This window comes from Haemaphysalis longicornis, unplaced genomic scaffold (genome assembly GCF_048455015.1).
Source record: "Haemaphysalis longicornis isolate Haplotype H1 unplaced genomic scaffold, Haemaphysalis longicornis Haplotype H1 scaffold_2, whole genome shotgun sequence".
NCBI lineage: Eukaryota > Metazoa > Arthropoda > Arachnida > Ixodida > Ixodidae > Haemaphysalis > Haemaphysalis longicornis.
In genome coordinates, this window is record NW_027526295.1 from 250194832 (window position 1) to 250213878 (window position 19047).

General features: G+C 44.8%; 1 protein-coding gene across 1 annotated transcript; it reads right to left on the minus strand.

Annotated features, from left to right (window-relative positions):
• Positions 1 to 2: 2 nt before the first annotated feature.
• On the minus strand, positions 3 to 18549 carry Epsiloncop (coatomer subunit epsilon). Its single transcript, XM_077700145.1, has 9 exons — positions 18323 to 18549; positions 17769 to 17935; positions 15778 to 15880; positions 13982 to 14031; positions 8699 to 8752; positions 7000 to 7081; positions 4145 to 4300; positions 2353 to 2421; positions 3 to 186 (listed from the first exon to the last, which is right to left on the minus strand). Exons 1-9 carry the CDS (start codon positions 18419 to 18421, stop codon positions 70 to 72), a joined length of 897 nt encoding a protein of 298 aa, XP_077556271.1. The 5' UTR covers positions 18422 to 18549; the 3' UTR covers positions 3 to 69.
• Between the last annotated feature and the right edge of the window lie 498 nt (positions 18550 to 19047).

Here is a 19047-nt window from a genome sequence, read left to right on the forward strand (position 1 = left end):
TGTGGGCTGCAGGCCAAGGGGAGTTTATTCATAACTTTTCAGAACGACATGGAATGCACTTGTGCTGGCTCACGGCGCATACTGCCTCGCCAGCCGGTCAAACTCCTGCTCCTTGCTGTGGTATTCCTTCACAAACGGGTGACTGTTGTTGGTATCGCGGAGCTGGCTCAGCAGGCGGCTAGTCACCTGCAGCCAGAAGGGGAAAAAAAAGCCAGAAACCAGTCAAAGTTAAGTTCAGAGGAGCTTTCCTTCTCTTCTAACCAACAAGACTGGCTGGCACCCATTTCCCACACTGCTGCCCACTGAAATCGATCGTGATGAAGCTATACAAACGAGCGCAAATTTGACACACTTACCTTCACATCTTAACCCTTTGCGACACGGCGCGTACAATTATACACGCGACTTTTAAGAGCATTTATGTGAGTTACAATAGTCATCATCCCCACTTGAACCGCTAAGCCAGCATTCGCATTTCCCACCGTAGAGTGGGAAATGCAAATGCTGGCTGAGCGGAAGAACACCTACTTGACACGCCAAATGCTTGGTGCATCAAGTAGGTGTTATTGGTTTTACGTTTTATATCTAGTTAAAATGTTTATTAAAGCAAAACTGAAGGTGTTACCTGAAGGTGTTACCTTAATATATGAGGGCTACAGATCACAATAATGTGTATACGTTTTCTATTGTAGCAGTGGTTAGGAAACAGTGTTCACGTTTACGATTAGGACATAATTTATTAACTTATTAATTACTTATGAGATCGAGTTGTTTGTTTTTTAAGTGAAAGTTTGGTTATCAAAAACATACACAGGCAGTTTCAAATTTTTCTGACGGCTACATCCTAATGAGTGCCGCACAGGGTTAATTTTGTGCGCCACAAAATTTTTGGCGTCTGCTATATAGGACCTGGAACAAAGTGAGGCACTGTTGGCTAACATTCTATTTGACTACCCAAAAGGTGTAGAAAAATTTCTTAATTAATCTCGCCACCCCTACTCCTCCCCCTCCCCCACTAGGCAAAGCATCTGCAGATGTAACACTCCTGAAGCAGATATAAGGAGAAGAGTTACGATGAACAAATCAAGTCCTACTGGGCAGTACAGGTCAAGCCCTCTCCAAGAGCCAAGTAGTAGCTCCTGGCCTCTTTGTTTTCTTCGTTGCTTTGCCATGTGTCACTAGCTGCTTTAGCATGTATACAAAGACAATCATGTGTGCCAATGCAGGATACGCCAAGAGCTTGATTATTGTGCAACCCAGTGGCACTTCTGCTGAAGACGTGCTATCGACCCCTCACGCTAAAGCGTCACGATAGATGTCTGAATTTCTTCATGTTTCAAACAAAACCTTGAAGGAATTGGCAATCATTAATGAAACCCTGTCACATAAATTTAAGGTCATTCAAAGCAAATTACAATCACTGTAAATGACATTCGGTTTGGCCATGCGGGTCTACACGGCAAAGTAACTGTCATTTAATAATGATACCAGCGACAATTGGTGAACTTGTAGAATTGTAAGATAAAACAAAAATGCGTCCATAATGTTTTTAAACCTTTTACTTTTTTTGAAACAAAGTAAACGTACATTTGAAATGAACAAGTGCACCTCTGTTTTAGGTGACAATCACATCTTAAGCCAAGACAAGTGAGTAGCCAATCCGCATCTCGGTAGCAGCAAACATAGCGGAGCTTTGCAAACGTGTCATTTACTTTTTTTTCTGCGATATAAAACGTGTTGGGAAAAATATTGATTTATTGGTTTTAAACACGGCGCTGTACAGCCTATTATTAAACTACCTTGACAGACAACTGCTGTCGAGGCTACTCATTCAGTTTGGAACCCAATGCGAATGTGTTCGCCAAACTCGTACAACCACCGAATGCCATTTGCGTAAACGGCATTTAGTATTCTCGTGTAGCGCCAAACAAATGGCATTCACAGCTAATGCCATTTGCTCTAAACGTCGTCAGATTTGCTATGTGATAAAGGTGTAATAGCACAAACCCTTGCAGTGAATTAGCCAAGAACCTAAAAGCGCAACCTCTAAATGTCATCTCGACATCAGTGAATAACCATTCCGCTAAATAATCAAGGCACAGCTACTAAAAGCAGATCTAAAAAACATCTTCCAATGAAGTCCCAGCTTCCGCTGCCACTGCGAGTACACTAAGTGGTGACTGTTCCCCAACCCATATTTTTGCTAATCAGCAAAGACACTAAGAGTGACTATCCAATATCTAAAGAGACACTAAAAAAAAAAAAAAGAAGGAAAAGAATATTCTCAAAGGAGGAATGAAGATCATTCAAATGCTAATGCCAGCAGACATTCCGCGTGGTGGAAGTACCTACCTCTGGAGACTTCCCCAAATGCTGGGACAGCACTATCAGGTTGATCAGTGTTTCCACATGGTTGCTGTCCTGTGCACAATTAAAAAAAAATTTATGATCAACAAAACTTTTTCACGAACGTTTTATGAAAACAAAACAAGGAGCAATAATGAGCTGGTCAAACAAACAAGGTACAGCCACTATTATGCTCCTAAAGCGGCGAGTTAGTACCACGGAGCAAGAACGTATATAGGAGGGAAAACGGCCCATTGCCGCTGGCACGGGTGAGCAACCAGATAACGTCACAACGAAAGCTAAAGTGGACTACGAAGCTTCATAGATGCGACAGCGAAGGAGAGGCTAGATATACGAAATGATAGCGGCCACAATTAATTCCGGAGCTCTGCAGTGAAATGCTGATAACGGCCAAGCCACACAGTTTCTCCTCGAGCGACAGATGCCTATATCTTAACCTTTGCCAAGCGCTTGTGACGTTATCTGGGTGTTCAAGAAGACGCCGTTTCCCTGCCTGTCTTTGCTGTGGTTTGCTGTAAGTGGTACCAGAGTGAGAAATAGACAGACAGATTTGTGTGTTGGTTACTATGTCTCTTACTTGGTTACTTATAATGTCACCACCCATTCGTGGCATGCACAATTGTTTGTTCTCCAAGAAACTCTTAACAGTTGTCAGGCTGTCACCGAAAACCGAACTGAACTGCACTAAAGGCAAGGAAGAAAAGCCTGCATTAACTCTTGGATCATGTACTGAGATAAGAAAAACATGTTTTTCAGATGAACAGTTCATTGTGAGGTTATGGTGTGAACTCCATGCAAGCCTGACTGGCAAGACCTAAAAAGTATTGAAGCAACTGAAACTTCCTGTGCTTGGTAGCAGCTTTGTGGAATGTGCAGCAGGCTGTGGAACTGCAACTCCAGTTTTCTCACTTTTCCCTGTTTGGTATAGTGCTGCATTAAGCCAGGGTGTCGACCAAGTTGACCTTTTCAAATCCCCCAGTTTTCCAGGTTTTCCCTGAATCTTTTTGATAAATTCCCTGAGTGACACAGAACTCTGTTTTACGTCAACACCAGCTGATAAAACTGTACTGCCGTGTTGTCAGCTTGCACTCAATGCCTCAGTGGTGTATTTCACTGCTTCAAAGGATGAGGGACACCTGCATCTTAAAAACCACCACGTTAAGTTCCCTTAAATGCCGCCATACTTCTAGCATAAAAGCGCTGCGCAGGAAATGCGTAAAGAATTTATTTGGGATCCACATTGAAAATCAGGAACACCTCAATTACACACCACTATGGTGATTTCACGTAAAGTTCTTTTGGTGTGCAGTGAAAGCTGTGAAGCCGAAACATGCTCAGTCTTTCTACGCAGCGGAATATACCGCCGGCTTGCAGTTAAAAGTAACTCATAATATTCCATGCCTATATTCGATAGTGTAAACAATGTCCATTTTTGATACTCAAGACATATTTTGAACACAGCTTCAAACTTTTAAAGTTGAAAATTAAGAGAAACGGGTTTTTTATTGCGCCAGATTCGCAACTCAAAGTTACGCAACGTGCGTCAACTAACTAGAAACCACAGGAGACGGTGCCAGGTGTTCCAGCATCGCTTGAAAGCTACTACTGCCCCTGCTCCTGTAGACTCCCTTATGCTGCCACAACAAGCTGTTGCGGCGTGCAACATTTTCTTCCACCTCTAAGGAGTCTGGGCCACTCACAACATGCTTGATTCACCCGTGGTGGCCACCAACCACTGCAATGCAGCAGGCAGTGTGCGCAGTGGCAACTGCATTACCTTTTCAATGGCTTCCTGCAGGAGGGCCTCTGCCTCCTCATATTTTCCCTGCGCAATATAGGCTGTCGCCTGTCCGTTGAGAAGCAGGGGCGTCGTGGAATTTTTCTCTGCCAGCTCCTGGTAGATGTAGAAGGCCTCCTGAAGCTTCTCTCCTCCCTGCACGACAGATGTCGGCTCACAACAGAGGTTCTTGTGGAACGCAGTAAGCACGGCCGCACCTGACGCATTAACACCTGACAACCAACCACTGTCTGTCAATTTAGCAAAACAGTACCCAGCCCATTAAGATGCTTTGAGTGATGCATAACATGAGCTGGTATGTTGAAAATGCACAGTAACGGGTCAGCATAAACGTGTAACACATCAGTAAGATGCCCGATACATGTGGCTCCGTTCTTCACTGTCTCGTCCATCTTGCTCCGTAATGCAGTTACCTTTGGTTAACATATTACTGCTGTGTATGCACCTGATGTGATGAATAATGGGGTAAGTGAACATAAGTCCTGAAAGGTACCGTTGGATTATATTCAAAGTAGGGTTGGATGCTGACCGAAAATTTCAACCCAATCAATCAGCAGGCTTTAATCAATCTTTTGGGTCGCTTTATAGACAAAAAAAAAAACATTAAAGTTGTTCCACTCAATGTAAACGCTGTCGGAAGTTCAGAGCAGTGATTCGCCATAATGGGCTGTGGCGCCGTTATCCGCTCACTGTTACCGCCCACCACGATCTTCGCCGCCCTGTTTTATTCCTGACCCGATGAATTCAACGAAGGTTTGTCCAATGCATTTTAAGTTTCTCGCCTTCGCAGTGCTTGTTCGCCCCCTGCCTGAAACTGCGCCAGCGGGAGTTCCGTTCTTTTTGTGCTTCCTTTTCCTCCCGCACGTGCCGGCGTTGCACTGCCACTTTTTTTCGCTTACTATTGTCAAAACCAACCCAACGGGCGTTCTTAACTAAACTAACACAGGCGCTGCCGGGTAATTACGTATATTTTGATTGATTGATTGTGGGGTTTAACACGCCGACGCAACGCAGGCGATGAGGTGCACCGTGGTGAAGGGCTCCGGTTTGACCACCTGGGAATCTTTAATGTGCACCAAAATCTCGTACACACGGGCGTTTTTGCTTTTCGCCTCCATCAGAAAAGCGGCCGCCGCGGCCAAGAATCGAACCCGCGGCCTCGTGCTCAGCAGCGCAACGCCTTAGCCACTGAGCCACCGCGGCGGGTAATTACGTATATTTTGCCTCAAGTGTACCTGCAGTTTTCTTTGCGCTAAACAACGGGGAGATGTATGACAAGCGCTAGAGGTTACGAGTTTTGAACGCTTATGACTATATAAACCGCTTGGCTTTCGAAGCCTCTGTGGGACACCGTGACGACAGCGCTACAACGGAACGCCCTGTTGGTCTACTTGAGTCCAGCGAGCGAGCTACGACGACAAGACGAGTGCCTAAAGTGATCTGCCCTTAAAAACAATTGGCGCAGCTTGCACTAGTGGTCCAAGGCTGGAGAAACAGCAGGGCTGACGGCCCCTCCCCTTTCGTCGGAGACCCGGCTGTAGCACCTCACATGGATTTCCGAACCTGCCACTGAAAGTTCTCCATGACTGGCAGTGCCGGATCATTTCAGCCGCAGGCTTTCACATCTCTCTCAAAGTGGACCGTGTCAGCACGTGCTACAACTGGCGGCAAGCGGCTTTGCAAACATGCATCTGTAGCGCGAACTCGGCGTCTGTAATCTCCACTTCAGGAACGGACGCACATGAACTGGCAAGGAGAACGGCACGCCTGAGATCACACCACAAACGCTGGGCAGTGTGTTCTATAAAGTCGAGCTGGCCGACGCTGGGTGACCCTCACGAGGTGCACGCTCTCACGCGCACTTGGTATTTTTTCTTGGGTATTTTTTTCTGGTAACGCTATTCAGCAGAACTAAAAGCTTAAACAGCTCTGTAGTTAAAACTAACATTCCGCGTTTCAGGCTCATTTTTGCTGTTGCATGACTGACAATGGTGAAGCTCAAATACTTCCAGACATTCATAGCAAGTCTTTGTAGCTTGGCATGCAGAAAAGTCAATGGGCCTCCTCGATTTGTCAGTCCTGGACGGTCCGCGGGCAGTCTAGGGACCGCGTTCGGACCGGAAGTCCCATAGGAATACATGGGGAAATTAAGCACCGGATCATGTCTCAGGCAGTCCTCGGACAATCCGTGACTGATAATTGAGGAGGCCCAATGTTTTCAGGCAGCAGCGTGTTTATAGGCTTCTCTATAGACATTACAAATGACAAGACAAACAGGTCACTGCATTGCTCTGGTGTGGACAAGACACTGGTCTCTGCTTTCAAGATTCACACATTTCCAGAATGAAGAGACATTGGCGCCTGCCGTCATTGTAAGAGGAAAAACTAATAACTGTCAGCTACTTCTACAGCAGCGAGTCCATCCAATGCCAAAATGGCGTGCATGGCCATCGGCCTATTTTTCTGGGCAGTCTAGGCGACCTAGGTTGTATTTGAATACAAGATTTTGCATTTTTTTGTTCGTCTTTCCTTGCTACTGGCTTGCATACTTGCATAGTTTCCCATACTCACATTGTTTCCATCATTTCCCATGCTGAGCACACCTGCATCATTCCAATCGCGGCATAAGGCGGATTATGTGGACATGGGAAATCATTCTCTACACGGTCACGCAGGGTTTCAATATGGCGTTCCCATTCATTTTGCTTACGCGACTTCAACCGAATAACTTGTTTTAAAAACTAATCGCGATTAAAGCATAAACAGATTAATCGACGGTACGTCGATCAATCGCCCACTGCATATGTGAAGCGCGTTTCCGAGTGCATACTGACCACATACAGGTTGACCCAAGCTTGCGCCAACTGAGTCAAAGTAGCATCATCATCCTTCTCCTGCATCCTCTTCAGCTCTTTTCTGAAATGTGACGTGCCATGGCGTGTTATGCGTTGTTCGCTGCAGTTGCACAGTGCCAGCCAAATGTCACTGCAGCTAAATGGGCGTATCTTGAGTGCTTGTTACTACAATTAAAGGGGCCATGAGGACGAAATACAAGTTTGTTTTATTCGAAAGATTTCGTGTTTTATAGAGCTCCTAGCACTTGTTCGGCAGCAAATGATGCCGTATTTACTGAGAAATCGATCAATTTAGGTTAAAATTTTGATTCTCCCGCCAAATCGTGCGTTTTTGTGACGTCAGCAATGAAGTCGCAAGTGCGCGATACAAACGAACTTGCACTGCGCAATTCAGCTGCAGCGCTGCTTGCCGTCAGTCTTCCCAGGTGGCGCTACCATACTCATGCACAGACCGTTGCCTGCCGTGGCTTTGTTTTTTTACTGTATTTGCAACTGGCTTGTTTTTGTTACTGTATAAAGTAATCGTTTTGTGAAACATGGAATATCCTCAACAAACAGGGTCACTTAAACAACGTCGCGTACGCCAATCGGCCAGTGCGTGCAAGACAACTCGAAAGCGGCGGACTGCTGTGCAGCTAAAACGAGCATAGTGCACGCAGTACCGACAACAGTATGCATCGGTACTTCTATGTTTACATGTGCTTTCGTAACTTCCACTGTTTATCCCCCCATTCTTACTGCTATAAAAAGAATGTGCCCTAAATTTAAGCGCAAATAGCTCGTTTGTCAAGCTTATAAGCTCTGCCTAATTAAAACGTTTGCTTTTGCTGGCGTCCGCCAATCGCAGAGCTGGCTGGTATGACATCATCGGTTCTGTTGCGGAAAATAAGGTAGTGGGTCGCATGGCCATTCCCTTTTTTCCTAATTATATAGCTTATTTCAGCGAAGTGTGTGTTAGAAGTGGTGTCAGTATGATTCTAACGAGGCAATCTTTCGAATGAGCCAAACTTGCGTTTTGTCCTCATGGCCCCTCTAAAGAGCATGGAGCATGCATGGGGCTGAAAAATGCAATACATAGAAGGTCTTGTGGATATCATTTAACAGCTTTGCTGACCAATAGGCCCTGTCCTTCTGTTTACCATGATATCTTGGTAAACATCTTCAGCCACAACGTCATGTGACAGGGATATGAACTTTGCACCAACTGACAAGTTAGCTGTTCTCCTAGATGGTCTTTCGGGACTTGACTGGATAGGAATGCAAGCCAGAAGTGGTGACAGAAGCTTGCCAATGCAAAATAAGTAGAACACTTTTTTGCCTGTTCTGGCTCTGTTGGTCCCTTTTTTGTTTTCGTATACACACTTTCTCCATTTGCAACAAGCAAGCAAGCGCTGCTTCTGCATTCCTGGCCTGTTAAATCAAAATTCATGTACGTAGTAGCGGGTAGTGGAAGCACAGCTGCGAGACCGCACACTTACGGCATTATTGATTTAGGAATAGAAATAAAATAAAGGAGCTATCTTTGCTTAAAGTTATTCTATCTAGGACATACAAGCCTCATTTGCATTCCGGAGATAAGCAGCCCACTGCCTCTACCCTTTGACAACACTGTTCACAGGCTAATATACAAATTTTCCAATCCTGTACGGCCATTTTTCATGCAAGCAGCGTCACTTACCTTGCTAAATCGAGCCTGTCAAGTTTAAGATAGCACTGCAGAGTCAGGGCAGAACTGCAATAAAAGAGTAGAGAGGGAAATTAGAAACTAATTAGTCAAGGGTTTGATGAAGGTTCGTCTGGTCAAAAATTGTATTAAGAAACAGTAATGCAATAAAACATGCTGTTGGGCTAGTTGGTAAATACTGAATGGGAGGCTTAGTGCAAAAAGGCGAGGATGGTGGCAGATGAGACAGGCGCCACCGTCCTCCCCTTTCTGCGCTAAGCCTCCCGTTCAAACAGTAATGCAGTCACCGACCAAGTAAAAAAAGTACAAAGACATTTCGTTCCGAAACGTCTTTGTACTTTTTTCACTTGGTTCGAGAAACTAATTCATCCATCCATGCTGCTGTTTAGCTGGCCACTTGCTCTGGCGCACCATAAAAAAAAAAAAAAAAAAAACGGCACAAAAACAAAAGCTCTGTCACACCACTGAACCCATTAATGAGGCACTGCGATAAAAGAAAAATATTACATACAAAAGTTGTGCTAAGCCATAATTTTGTGTTAATAAGTGAGGAAACTGCACAATCGGACAGTAATGTCGTATACCATTTTTCCAACATTGTGCCTACTGAACAACAATAACATTTGAGGTACTTCAACCGCTGCTCACTGAGATCATTTAAAGGGACACTGAAGTGATTTGTAAACATTGCGGGATTACTAGCGCAAATTGTAGTGCAAAGCCCATAGGCCATGTTTCGACCACTGTGAGTGCGTTTACGCGAATTTATTTAGTAGAAAAATCAATTTGAAAATGCTGTCCTCCTCTCTGCATCCTCGCCCATTTTCTGTGGCGTTTTTGTGTGATGTCAGGAGGAAATGACTTGGCTTGACTGCGCTACTGCACGGCTCGCCGACCCTCCGACAGAGTTTAGTCCGCTGGCTGCCAACGGGTCATTGCAATTCGTTAGCTCAGTTGAAACTGAGCCATGACATGTTTGTGAATGGAAGAATGTGCCTTTCTTTATTATGTTAGTTTGTACACTGTATCAAGCTCCAAGTCAAGGTCACTCCACACAAGCGCTGCACAAGCGCACATGCGACACTTCGCTGACTGGTATGCTAGTAGGAAAATCTAAGGCCCCTTGAAGGTGGGAGACGAGTCAGCAAATTCAATATAGGTACTAAGGAAATAAAATCAACTGAAACTTTTACCGTACAGCATAACACTAGGGTGCAAGAAGCACTTTTTTGCGCTGGGTGAACAAGCACAGTGGTCAGCAGCACGACCACACATCTGCGAATGCTTTTCGGTCTAAGAAATGCAATTGCTAGACATTAGATATTGCAGAAATTTGGGGGACGCTTACTGCACGAGTGCTATACAACAAATAGTCACCTAAGCTGCTTGAAATGCTAGAACTAAATAAAAGTGTAAACTGTAAGTGGAAAGTGTAAAAGTGTGTATACATTATATACCTTATATAGTATTTCCAATGCCGGCAATGCTGGCTCGTGGCCGAGTCATCTGGAGTGCTAGGTATGTTATTTTGCAAGTCGGAAGTTTGATTCCCTGAGGGTACATTCTTTTTTTTTTTTGGTAAGTCGATGTTTTCTGTACTGAGTTCACCATTTTGGGGCCGTATTGTTCGTTGCTCCACTAGCGAGTTCACAAAACGCGCGCAGACTGACACTGAGCGCTAGCGAGTTCTCGTTGGCGTGCTGTTGCCATAAGCACCGACTGCTTGTGGGCAGTGGCCACAGGCCAGAATCAGCAGACCCTTGGCCTGGTGCGAACACACTTTTTACGATACAGGAATGAGTGAGGCAAGCTCCAAATATCGGGGAAAAGCGCATGGCAACTGAGTGTCTGTGGTGACGGGGAGGGCGTTCGTCCCCTGCGTAGGCCTCGGCTAGTGATTGCGACAATTCCAAGCCGTCCTGGGAGGCTTATCTCAGGCATTTTACAGCCGACAACATGGTAGAAGCACGGTATGGCGATTACTGAGATATCGAGAATGCCCATCCAACGATGCCGTCGGATGTCAAGCATGTTGTTTTACAGAACTAAACCGAAACTTGTTTGAATGCTAATCTTGGACATCGTCTAATCACGGTGCACCTCCTCCTGACGTCACAGCCTTTAGTTGGTGCAGCCACCGCAGACCGCACATGGTAGTTTTTCTTCTTTCAGGCTTTATAAAATAATGACCAACTTATCAACTGGATAAACAATGAAAAGTATGTTAATTTGAGCCAGTCCACGCAGTGCAAGCAAAAACGGGAGCTTTACAAATTCAGTTCCGTGTCCCTTTAAAGTGAACACACTGTTTTACTATTTTGTAGACAAAGCAGCTGCAATGCTTACTACGTAAAGGCTTTGCGAATGTCACAAGCACAAAACTGTGGTATGACGTATGGGATATTATAAAATAGCCATTTCGTCCATTTAAAATGTTGTAAATGATAAATTTTGGGGTATATCCATAGCTGTTTGTGGTCCAGCATGGCACAATGCTGTGAAATGAAAGTTCAGGTTTTTTGAAATTTGTAATTTGTGACTTATCGCAGGAATTGCAATAGTTTTGAAAGTACAAAAATCATTGGTACACTCGCTGCTGGACCCTTCCAGCAAAAATAACATCCACTCAGGAAGTTCGTTGGAGATTGCATTTACCACATACTGATCCTCTCTATAAAGATCTATGGGAGAGGCCTTTGCCCTGCAGTTGGAGTAGACAGGCTGATGATGATGCTGATCCTTTCTATTTAGAATTAGCACAACCGTCATTGAGAGGTAATGCTTCTGTGCTACCAGGTACAGGCGCTCTAAACGTTAAACGGAGCACGCAAACAGTGGCAAAGCTGGGTAAAACTGCATTTCAGCAGCACCAATGAGAAGATGAGCTGCAGATGGCCAGAGTGCATCAACACGTCCGGCTGACCCATCGTGAAGTTCTGATGCTCACTTTATCACTGGCTTGAGCAAAGCCGACTGCTACCATCACTGCTCGGCAGGGGCGCTGCGCTTTCCACTGCTACGCAAGCTAGTCCACATCAGTGCATGGCCCATGTGTTTAATATGACAGGGAACTTCACTTCTCATTCAACTGTTCTCTTGGCATGAAAAGCGGTGGTTTAAACTATTTGTTCTATTAGAACTACCTGTGAATTGCATTTTCTATCACGTTTGCAAAATTTAATTGATCGCATATGTCTCAAGCAGGTACCCCTTTCTTTTCGGTAAAATAATTTGTTTTTGTTTAAGTTTGTTTCTTCCATGCGCTACTAAAGCCAATTTGGGATGAAGTAACCTGTTGTCAATCAGCTAGCTTGCCCAATTAACTCAAGAGCACTTATTTGCATTTTAAGATCAATTCAGCCAATACAGGCATGCATTTTCTAAGACAATAGTATTTCTAGGGCTACATAAACTAAAAAAATTTGGTCTGTCTGTGTGTATATACGCCTGCCTGTCCCTCGATTTAGCCGTCCAGCCAAAAGCTAAAAGAGTTCTTGAACGAGATGCTTATACAGCGAAAACCCTTCCAAACCACTAAATCTGGGAACATACCTCCTACGTGTCAACGCCGTCGACCAAAAAGAAAACATTAGTCTTATTTGAGGCAAAGCATCAATGCATAACTGGTATTTGCAGTGTTCCTTTAATAAATACCGATGGCTACTTGACAAATCAGGAAATGGCGTGGAAAACAATGTTTTGACCCGAAAATACAAAAAGAGCTCGCATGAGCCTGGACCTCGTGATAATTTTCCAAGATCAAGAGCAACAAAATGTTCCAGTAGATGGCGCGAGCAGTGCAACGCGGGAAAATTGCATTGACTTGACCATGCCTCCTCCGTGCTTGACAAAGAATTGAAGCGCTAGGGCAACAGAACAAGCGAGTCAGCACACACAACGTGCTACTTCCAACAGTTTCATTAGCAGACAAATACACGTATATATACATGAACACTGGCCCACATCATAGTAGAATTTCATCACGTCACACTCGACTCGAAAAATCACGCTCTTTCTTTGATAAGGCGACAGACGCAGTACAACAAACTTGTGGTCTGCATCAGCCACCATATCAGCTTCCAATATCCCTCACATTAGCTGATTCTAGTGCTTGGAAACAACTGCGGACTTATCGAACAGGAGCTTGCAACCATGCTGCTTGCACTGTGATGCAAGCCATCCCCCCGTGTTTTTCCTTACCATTATTGCTGTGCTCATGGAGATGATCATTGAGGCACCACCCTGTTTGGCCTATGTACCTTTTCCCACATTCCAACGGAAGGCTGTAAACAACGCCTGCTGCGCAAGCTACAAAGAGGTTTTCGTGCTTTTTGCTGCACATTGGTCTAGTAGGAAGACTAGGGTCTGTCAATTTGCATAGCTTGCCCAATTTGTTGAGAGCTTTGGGAGCACTCACTTGTCCCATTGTCCTAGCGCTTCAATTCTTTGTCATGTTCTACCAACATGCCCAAACCCTCCGTGCTTATCAAGGGAGGAGCGAAAGGAAAGAAAAGAGCATGACAGGTGGGCGGGGGCGAGAAAAGAGGCATTTATGTGGCAGGGGCGGCAGAAGACTGTCATCTTTCAATCTGCGGCAAAGTGAGCAGATACGCAGCCATTTTTTTTCATGCATTTCGTTGAGTTAAGCATAATTTGCCAAACTGATCCACGAGCGTTTATGCCACAAACCACAATGTACTTGTCACCAAGCGAATCATGAACCCAAGCAATCACGCAGACAAACGGGCGGCAGTCCTGATTGAAGCAGAAAGTGCACACCACTGAAGACGGTTTTCTTCGCAACAAGAGCAAACAATTGCTTGCGTAAAGCATTAAAAGTGCTCTTGGTGAGCAGTGATAGTAGTAACATGGCTTCGCTTGGGCTCGTAAGAAGGTGAGTGTCATAATTTCATGATGTGTCAGCTGGATGTGCCGACGCAGTCTTATCTGCGGCAAATCTGCTCATAGATGGCACTAGTGTGCAGTTTTCCGTGGTTGATCACTACTGGCTAAAGCTGACGGCATGTGTCCCGTATCGACTATTAAAATCCACAAATTACCCATAGATTTCTAGAAAATCCACAGGCTTAGCAATTATTTGTAACCAAACAAGCAGCACTTAAGTGTGGGGTTTGCTTGTTTGGAATATTCTTTTTCTTATGTAAATAGATATACAAGGCCAATGTGGATTTTATGCAAACTGTTGCATGCATATTAGCAGTTACAGCGAGGTATTTGGTAGCCGAGTGATGAGCTTGGCGGCATTCAGACACTTACCACTCTAAGGACTCAGTCTGATGAAGGACACGAAGGCCTGCTTCATAGTTCTGCAACACATCGTAAACAATGCGTGTGGTTACACTGAATGCTTTGTAAGAAACCCCAAATTAGGCTACCAAGAAGTCCACAGGGCAACTAAAGCTGAAGGACGAAAGTAGGTGCTGGACCTTATTTTCATAGTACAGTCGAACCTCGCTACAACGAAGTAGTATCGGGACAGCAAACTAGTTCGTTATAACCGGTATTCGTTGTAACAGTATAGGCAAAAATCGGCTATAACAAATAAACGATCTGACTCGTGCAAAAATACCTGATACAAAGATGCATTTTTAGGGCTTCTCACCTTGTATAAACAGGTTAACCCGTACCTTTCTCCTTGTTGCATTTCAAGCTCAATGAACTGGAACATGAGTACGTTAAATTGCAACGGAACAAAGTTTATTTGACAAAACAGGCCTGCGTCTTTATTTATTTGATGAAGGATGTGATCTTCGTCTGGTGAATACTCACAGCACTGAGCAGGATGAAGTTTTCCACAGTGTCCATGAACAAAAGGGCCTTTATACTTCTGCAGTTTCGGACTACGGGGGTTTTTCTAAGTACCTTCTCAGCCTCCTGGTTAAATATTTCTTTGTTATATCTGATATCGCGCGCGGCTCTCATGGTTTCAGTTTCGTTAACCCTTTCAGGGTCACGGACGTACATGTACGTCCTCTGCAAACACCTTCAAAATTGTCAATAACGTACATGTACGTCATCGCTTGTATGTTTAAAAAGCGCGCCTTTTTCGCCAACTTCTCTTGCTTGGCATGTGCTGCCACACTGCGGAAATACGTCAAATTATTTTCTTGCGCCGATGGCTCTTTTTATTTTTTTACGATTTACTTCAGCGGCGCGCCGGCTATCGCCTGCGCATCCGGTAACGGGGGGGCGCGCTGGGTATCGCCCGCCTAAGGCCCCTTATGCCCACCGGGCGCCTCTTGCTTCTTGCGCCTGCGAAACTGATGAGGATCTTTTCTCCTTTTTTTTTGTATTTTTAGGAGTGGTGCGCCATCTATCGCTCACGCATCCGGCCGCGCGCGCGCGTGGCGCAGCGGCTGGTTTTGGTCTCGTCCTCCGGGCGCTTCCCGCTTTTTGTGCCCGCGAAACTGATGTCTATCTGATTTCGATTCACTCAAAAGGTGCTCGTTTTTATTTAGAATTTTTCTTGTGTTACTCATGAATATACCACATGTATGTAAGGACACAAACCATTTTTCTGTCACTTTCTGGTCACCCTAAAAAAATTACGATAATTTTTTCTCGAAATAGATCCATCCGAAGAATTTAAATCAGCAATAAAAAAAAATCGAACCTGGGGGGTCGCATTTGACGAGAAAATTCGACCGTCAAAGGGTTAAAAGAATAAGTGTCATCAAAATAAAGCGTGACCAACCAAAGTTTGTATGTAGTTCGCTACAGCCGATATTTTGCTATGTCAGTGTTCGTTATAACGAGGTTCAACTGTAGTATAAATGAATGTGCTAAAATCTCAAAAGATCATGCTCGCTATAAATAATAATAATAATAAAAACAGCACAGATATCATATATTTTAAGTAGCCCAGAAACAAATTTTGTTCCCTTAATATGCAGGGTACATAGTGCGTATCTAAGGCACAAAGGAACCTTCTCGCAGGAAATAAAAATAGGGAGAGAGAGAGATCATGAACGAAAGAGGCTGTTCAACTGAACATAACCTCAGCACGAAAGTGCCAAACTTTCAATTAGAAAGGTTAGTGTGAGGACACACACCTGTTCATGGTAGTAGATAGTTGCAGCCACGAGTGGTAGAATGATATTGTTGACATCCAAGCTCTGGGAGAGTTTCTGGTCAAGCTGCTTCACAACTTGGTCCCTTCACAGACAACAATACACACAACCAAATTAATTGTACATCACTGATTGATTGATTACGAGGTTGAACGCACCGACGCTACACAGGCAATGAAATGCACCATAGTGGAGGGCTTCGGATTAATTCTGACCACCTGAAGTTCCTTACTGTGTGTCGAAATCTCAAACACACGGGCGTCCCTTCACAGACAACGCACACAACCAAATTAATTGTACATCACCGATTTATTGACTGATTGATTATGAGGTTCAACGCACCAACGCTACACAGGCGATAAGGTGCACCGTAGTGGAGGGCTTTGAATTAATTTTGAAAACGTGGGGATCTTTAACGTGCGTCGAAATCTCAAACATAGAGGCATTTTCGCTTTTCACCTCCATCAGAAAAGCAGCCGCCACAGTCGGGAATCGAACCCGTGTCTTTGGGCTCAGCAGCACAATGCCTTCATTTGATGCAACGTGTGGGTTCAAGCTAGTTGGTAATCCACTGTACCAATTTCAAGTGCAAAAATTCAGACAGGGAACGAACGGGACAAAGACAAGCACTGACTTCCAACTACAATTTTATTTACAGAACAACATATATAAATGCAACGGTGATAACAAAAATACAAAAAATAAGCGACAGTATGTGCGCACTGTATGAGACCAGAGTACGTGTGCACTGTATAGATGCGCACACGTTCCTCATCCTTTATGTCAGGCGCACACCCAGGAAGGCCAGCTTTTTCGCTGTCAAAGATACGGAGGTTATGCTAACGCAATCTTCGCCCCCGCGATGCATCTCAGCCGCCTCCACAATCTCCCGTGTGCGCTGATCAGGATCACCAAGCATAACCGTACATTCATTAAACAGAGGCAAACACTTGCAGTTCCGGCAATGACTAGCTAGGTTCCCGTCTGTGCCTTTTTCCGCTCGATTGGCATGTTCACGGAGGCGCTGATTAAGGCACCGTCCTGTTTGCCCAACGTAAGTCCTATGACATGACAATAGGAGCTTATACACGACTCCCGCAGTGCAGTCAACGTACTGGTTTTGGCGCTTAACCCCGCACTTTTTCTTTCCTTTTGGAACCGGGCACGTATCAGTGCATCGCCGTGACAGTTTTTCTGGAGCAGACCCTTCCACCAATATTTTTAATTTAAGATTGTGTGAAATGTCGTGCAGGTAGGGAAAAACCACCCCCTTGTTAGGTTGGTGAGTCGCCTGGTTATCTTGGTTGCCTTGCCCGATGCCAGCCCATCTTTGCTTTGAGCGCATTGCATCAGCCACCGCTACGATCATGTTTGCAGGGTAACATTGGTAACATAACATGTGCACTTTGTGTAGCTACACCTCACTACTTATACACACGTATATGTATCCTGAAGTGTGGACAGCTATAGTCTTGCACAAGTCAACAACACAGTCGAAGTTTTCGTCCATTTTTGTCTAACTGCCTCCAGCAGTAGTAACCTCCATGGCATACATAAAGTTTTGTGTAGCAGATGTGGCTTTTCGATGTTTTTGAGTATGGGTTTAAATTCTAGAGTAGAATCAAAATTCATTTTTAATATTTCCGAGTGTTGCCTCGGCACATATATACTACTAACTGGAACTGGAAACATCTGTTTCACGCACACACAGCGCAATGTTAAGACATTTGACCATGAAGGGAAGCATTGTTTTTTGAGTGCATTAGAGGGGCCGGATGAACAACTTTTGCTGCAGCGATGTAAGCGGACATAATCGGTCGCCACGCTGTCGGATGCTAAATACGAATGATTAAATGTGACGTACTAACCACGGAAACAAAACATGATTAGAATTTACTACCATATATATAATACCATATACATTCGGGCTCAGTTTAACAAAAAATAATGTTAATATATATTAGTATACTTACTTTCGGGCAGAGTCTCCGGACAGGTAGTCAGCCAGCATACGGATGCACTGCAGCTCCTCGGGTGCCATTGAGCGAATCTCATCCAAGACGACGCCGTACTTCCGTTGCGCGATGTAGGCTCGGTAGAGGAAGACGTCCTTTTCTAGCTTGTGCTCGGGACTGACGTTCTGCAAGACATCCGAAACTGTTTATGGCAATGGCAACACAGGCATCGGCACTCGACTTCGTATTGACGGTGCGCTACGACAGCCACTGTTGGGCTTACGGATATTGCATGCACACTGTCATAGTGACAGTGGAGCCATTAGCAAACAAGAACTAAACCTACGTATGAAGTGCGAGATGCGGCCGGCTACACCCGTCAGCTTTAGATGCCACACACGACGAATTTGATGTTAAAGTTCAACGCATTGCAACCGGGCACACTAATAAAAATGGAGTGATTTGCGTAACAATGCTGCAAACTTAAATGACTTAAGGCTTGAAGATTAGACAGCTCAGCTATTTAGTGCAGGAACGATGAGGACCCGGCTGTTCAACAGCAGAACACTCACCTTTCCTTTCTGGGCTTCAGTGATGCAGTACTGGTAGTTTCCAATGTAAAAGGCGTTGCGGATGTCAAATAAGGGGTCAGGTTGGTTCTGTGCCGACATCGTAGCAAACTAAACAGTTTAGACGACTGCTAACAGCAAGTAAAAAAAAACCACACACACCAGCAACACCCAGCAACCTAACCCGACATGCAGTCACAAACTCCGTGGCAAGAGGCAGGCCGGAAGTTGATTTTCTTACGATGCAACGCTTCCTGTTTTCTGGTGGTGGGAAAATACAATCCGTGTACAAAAATTATCACAATTAATCACTTAAGTCTACTAATTTTAATATCACTGCCAAATTAGTGTACAGAATGTTTTTATTTGTAGTTTTTTTAGGTGGTGAACAAAAAAATTGGGTAAGTCTCGTGCCCCGCGCGGGGTACGAGATCTAGCCCCCTCGCGGTGGCTCCTGCCCCGCAGAAGTGACGTCAAACTAAACTAGTCACGTGACTTCCTGTGGCGTCTTTGGCTCCGGCCTTGGCTCCAACCGCAAGCCTGCGTAACGTTACATAGGTTACATCCTTATCGCCTAGCACAGCGGCTGCCTCGCGGCGCTTTTTTCTTGTTGGGAGGATTGTTTGCAGTTATTTATTGAGTATTTCTCGTGAACTTGCTGCTGCTAGTCTTGGTAAGCCTAACGCATCCTATTTTGGCAAGCTGCTTCGCCCCGCTTTTTTCCGTGC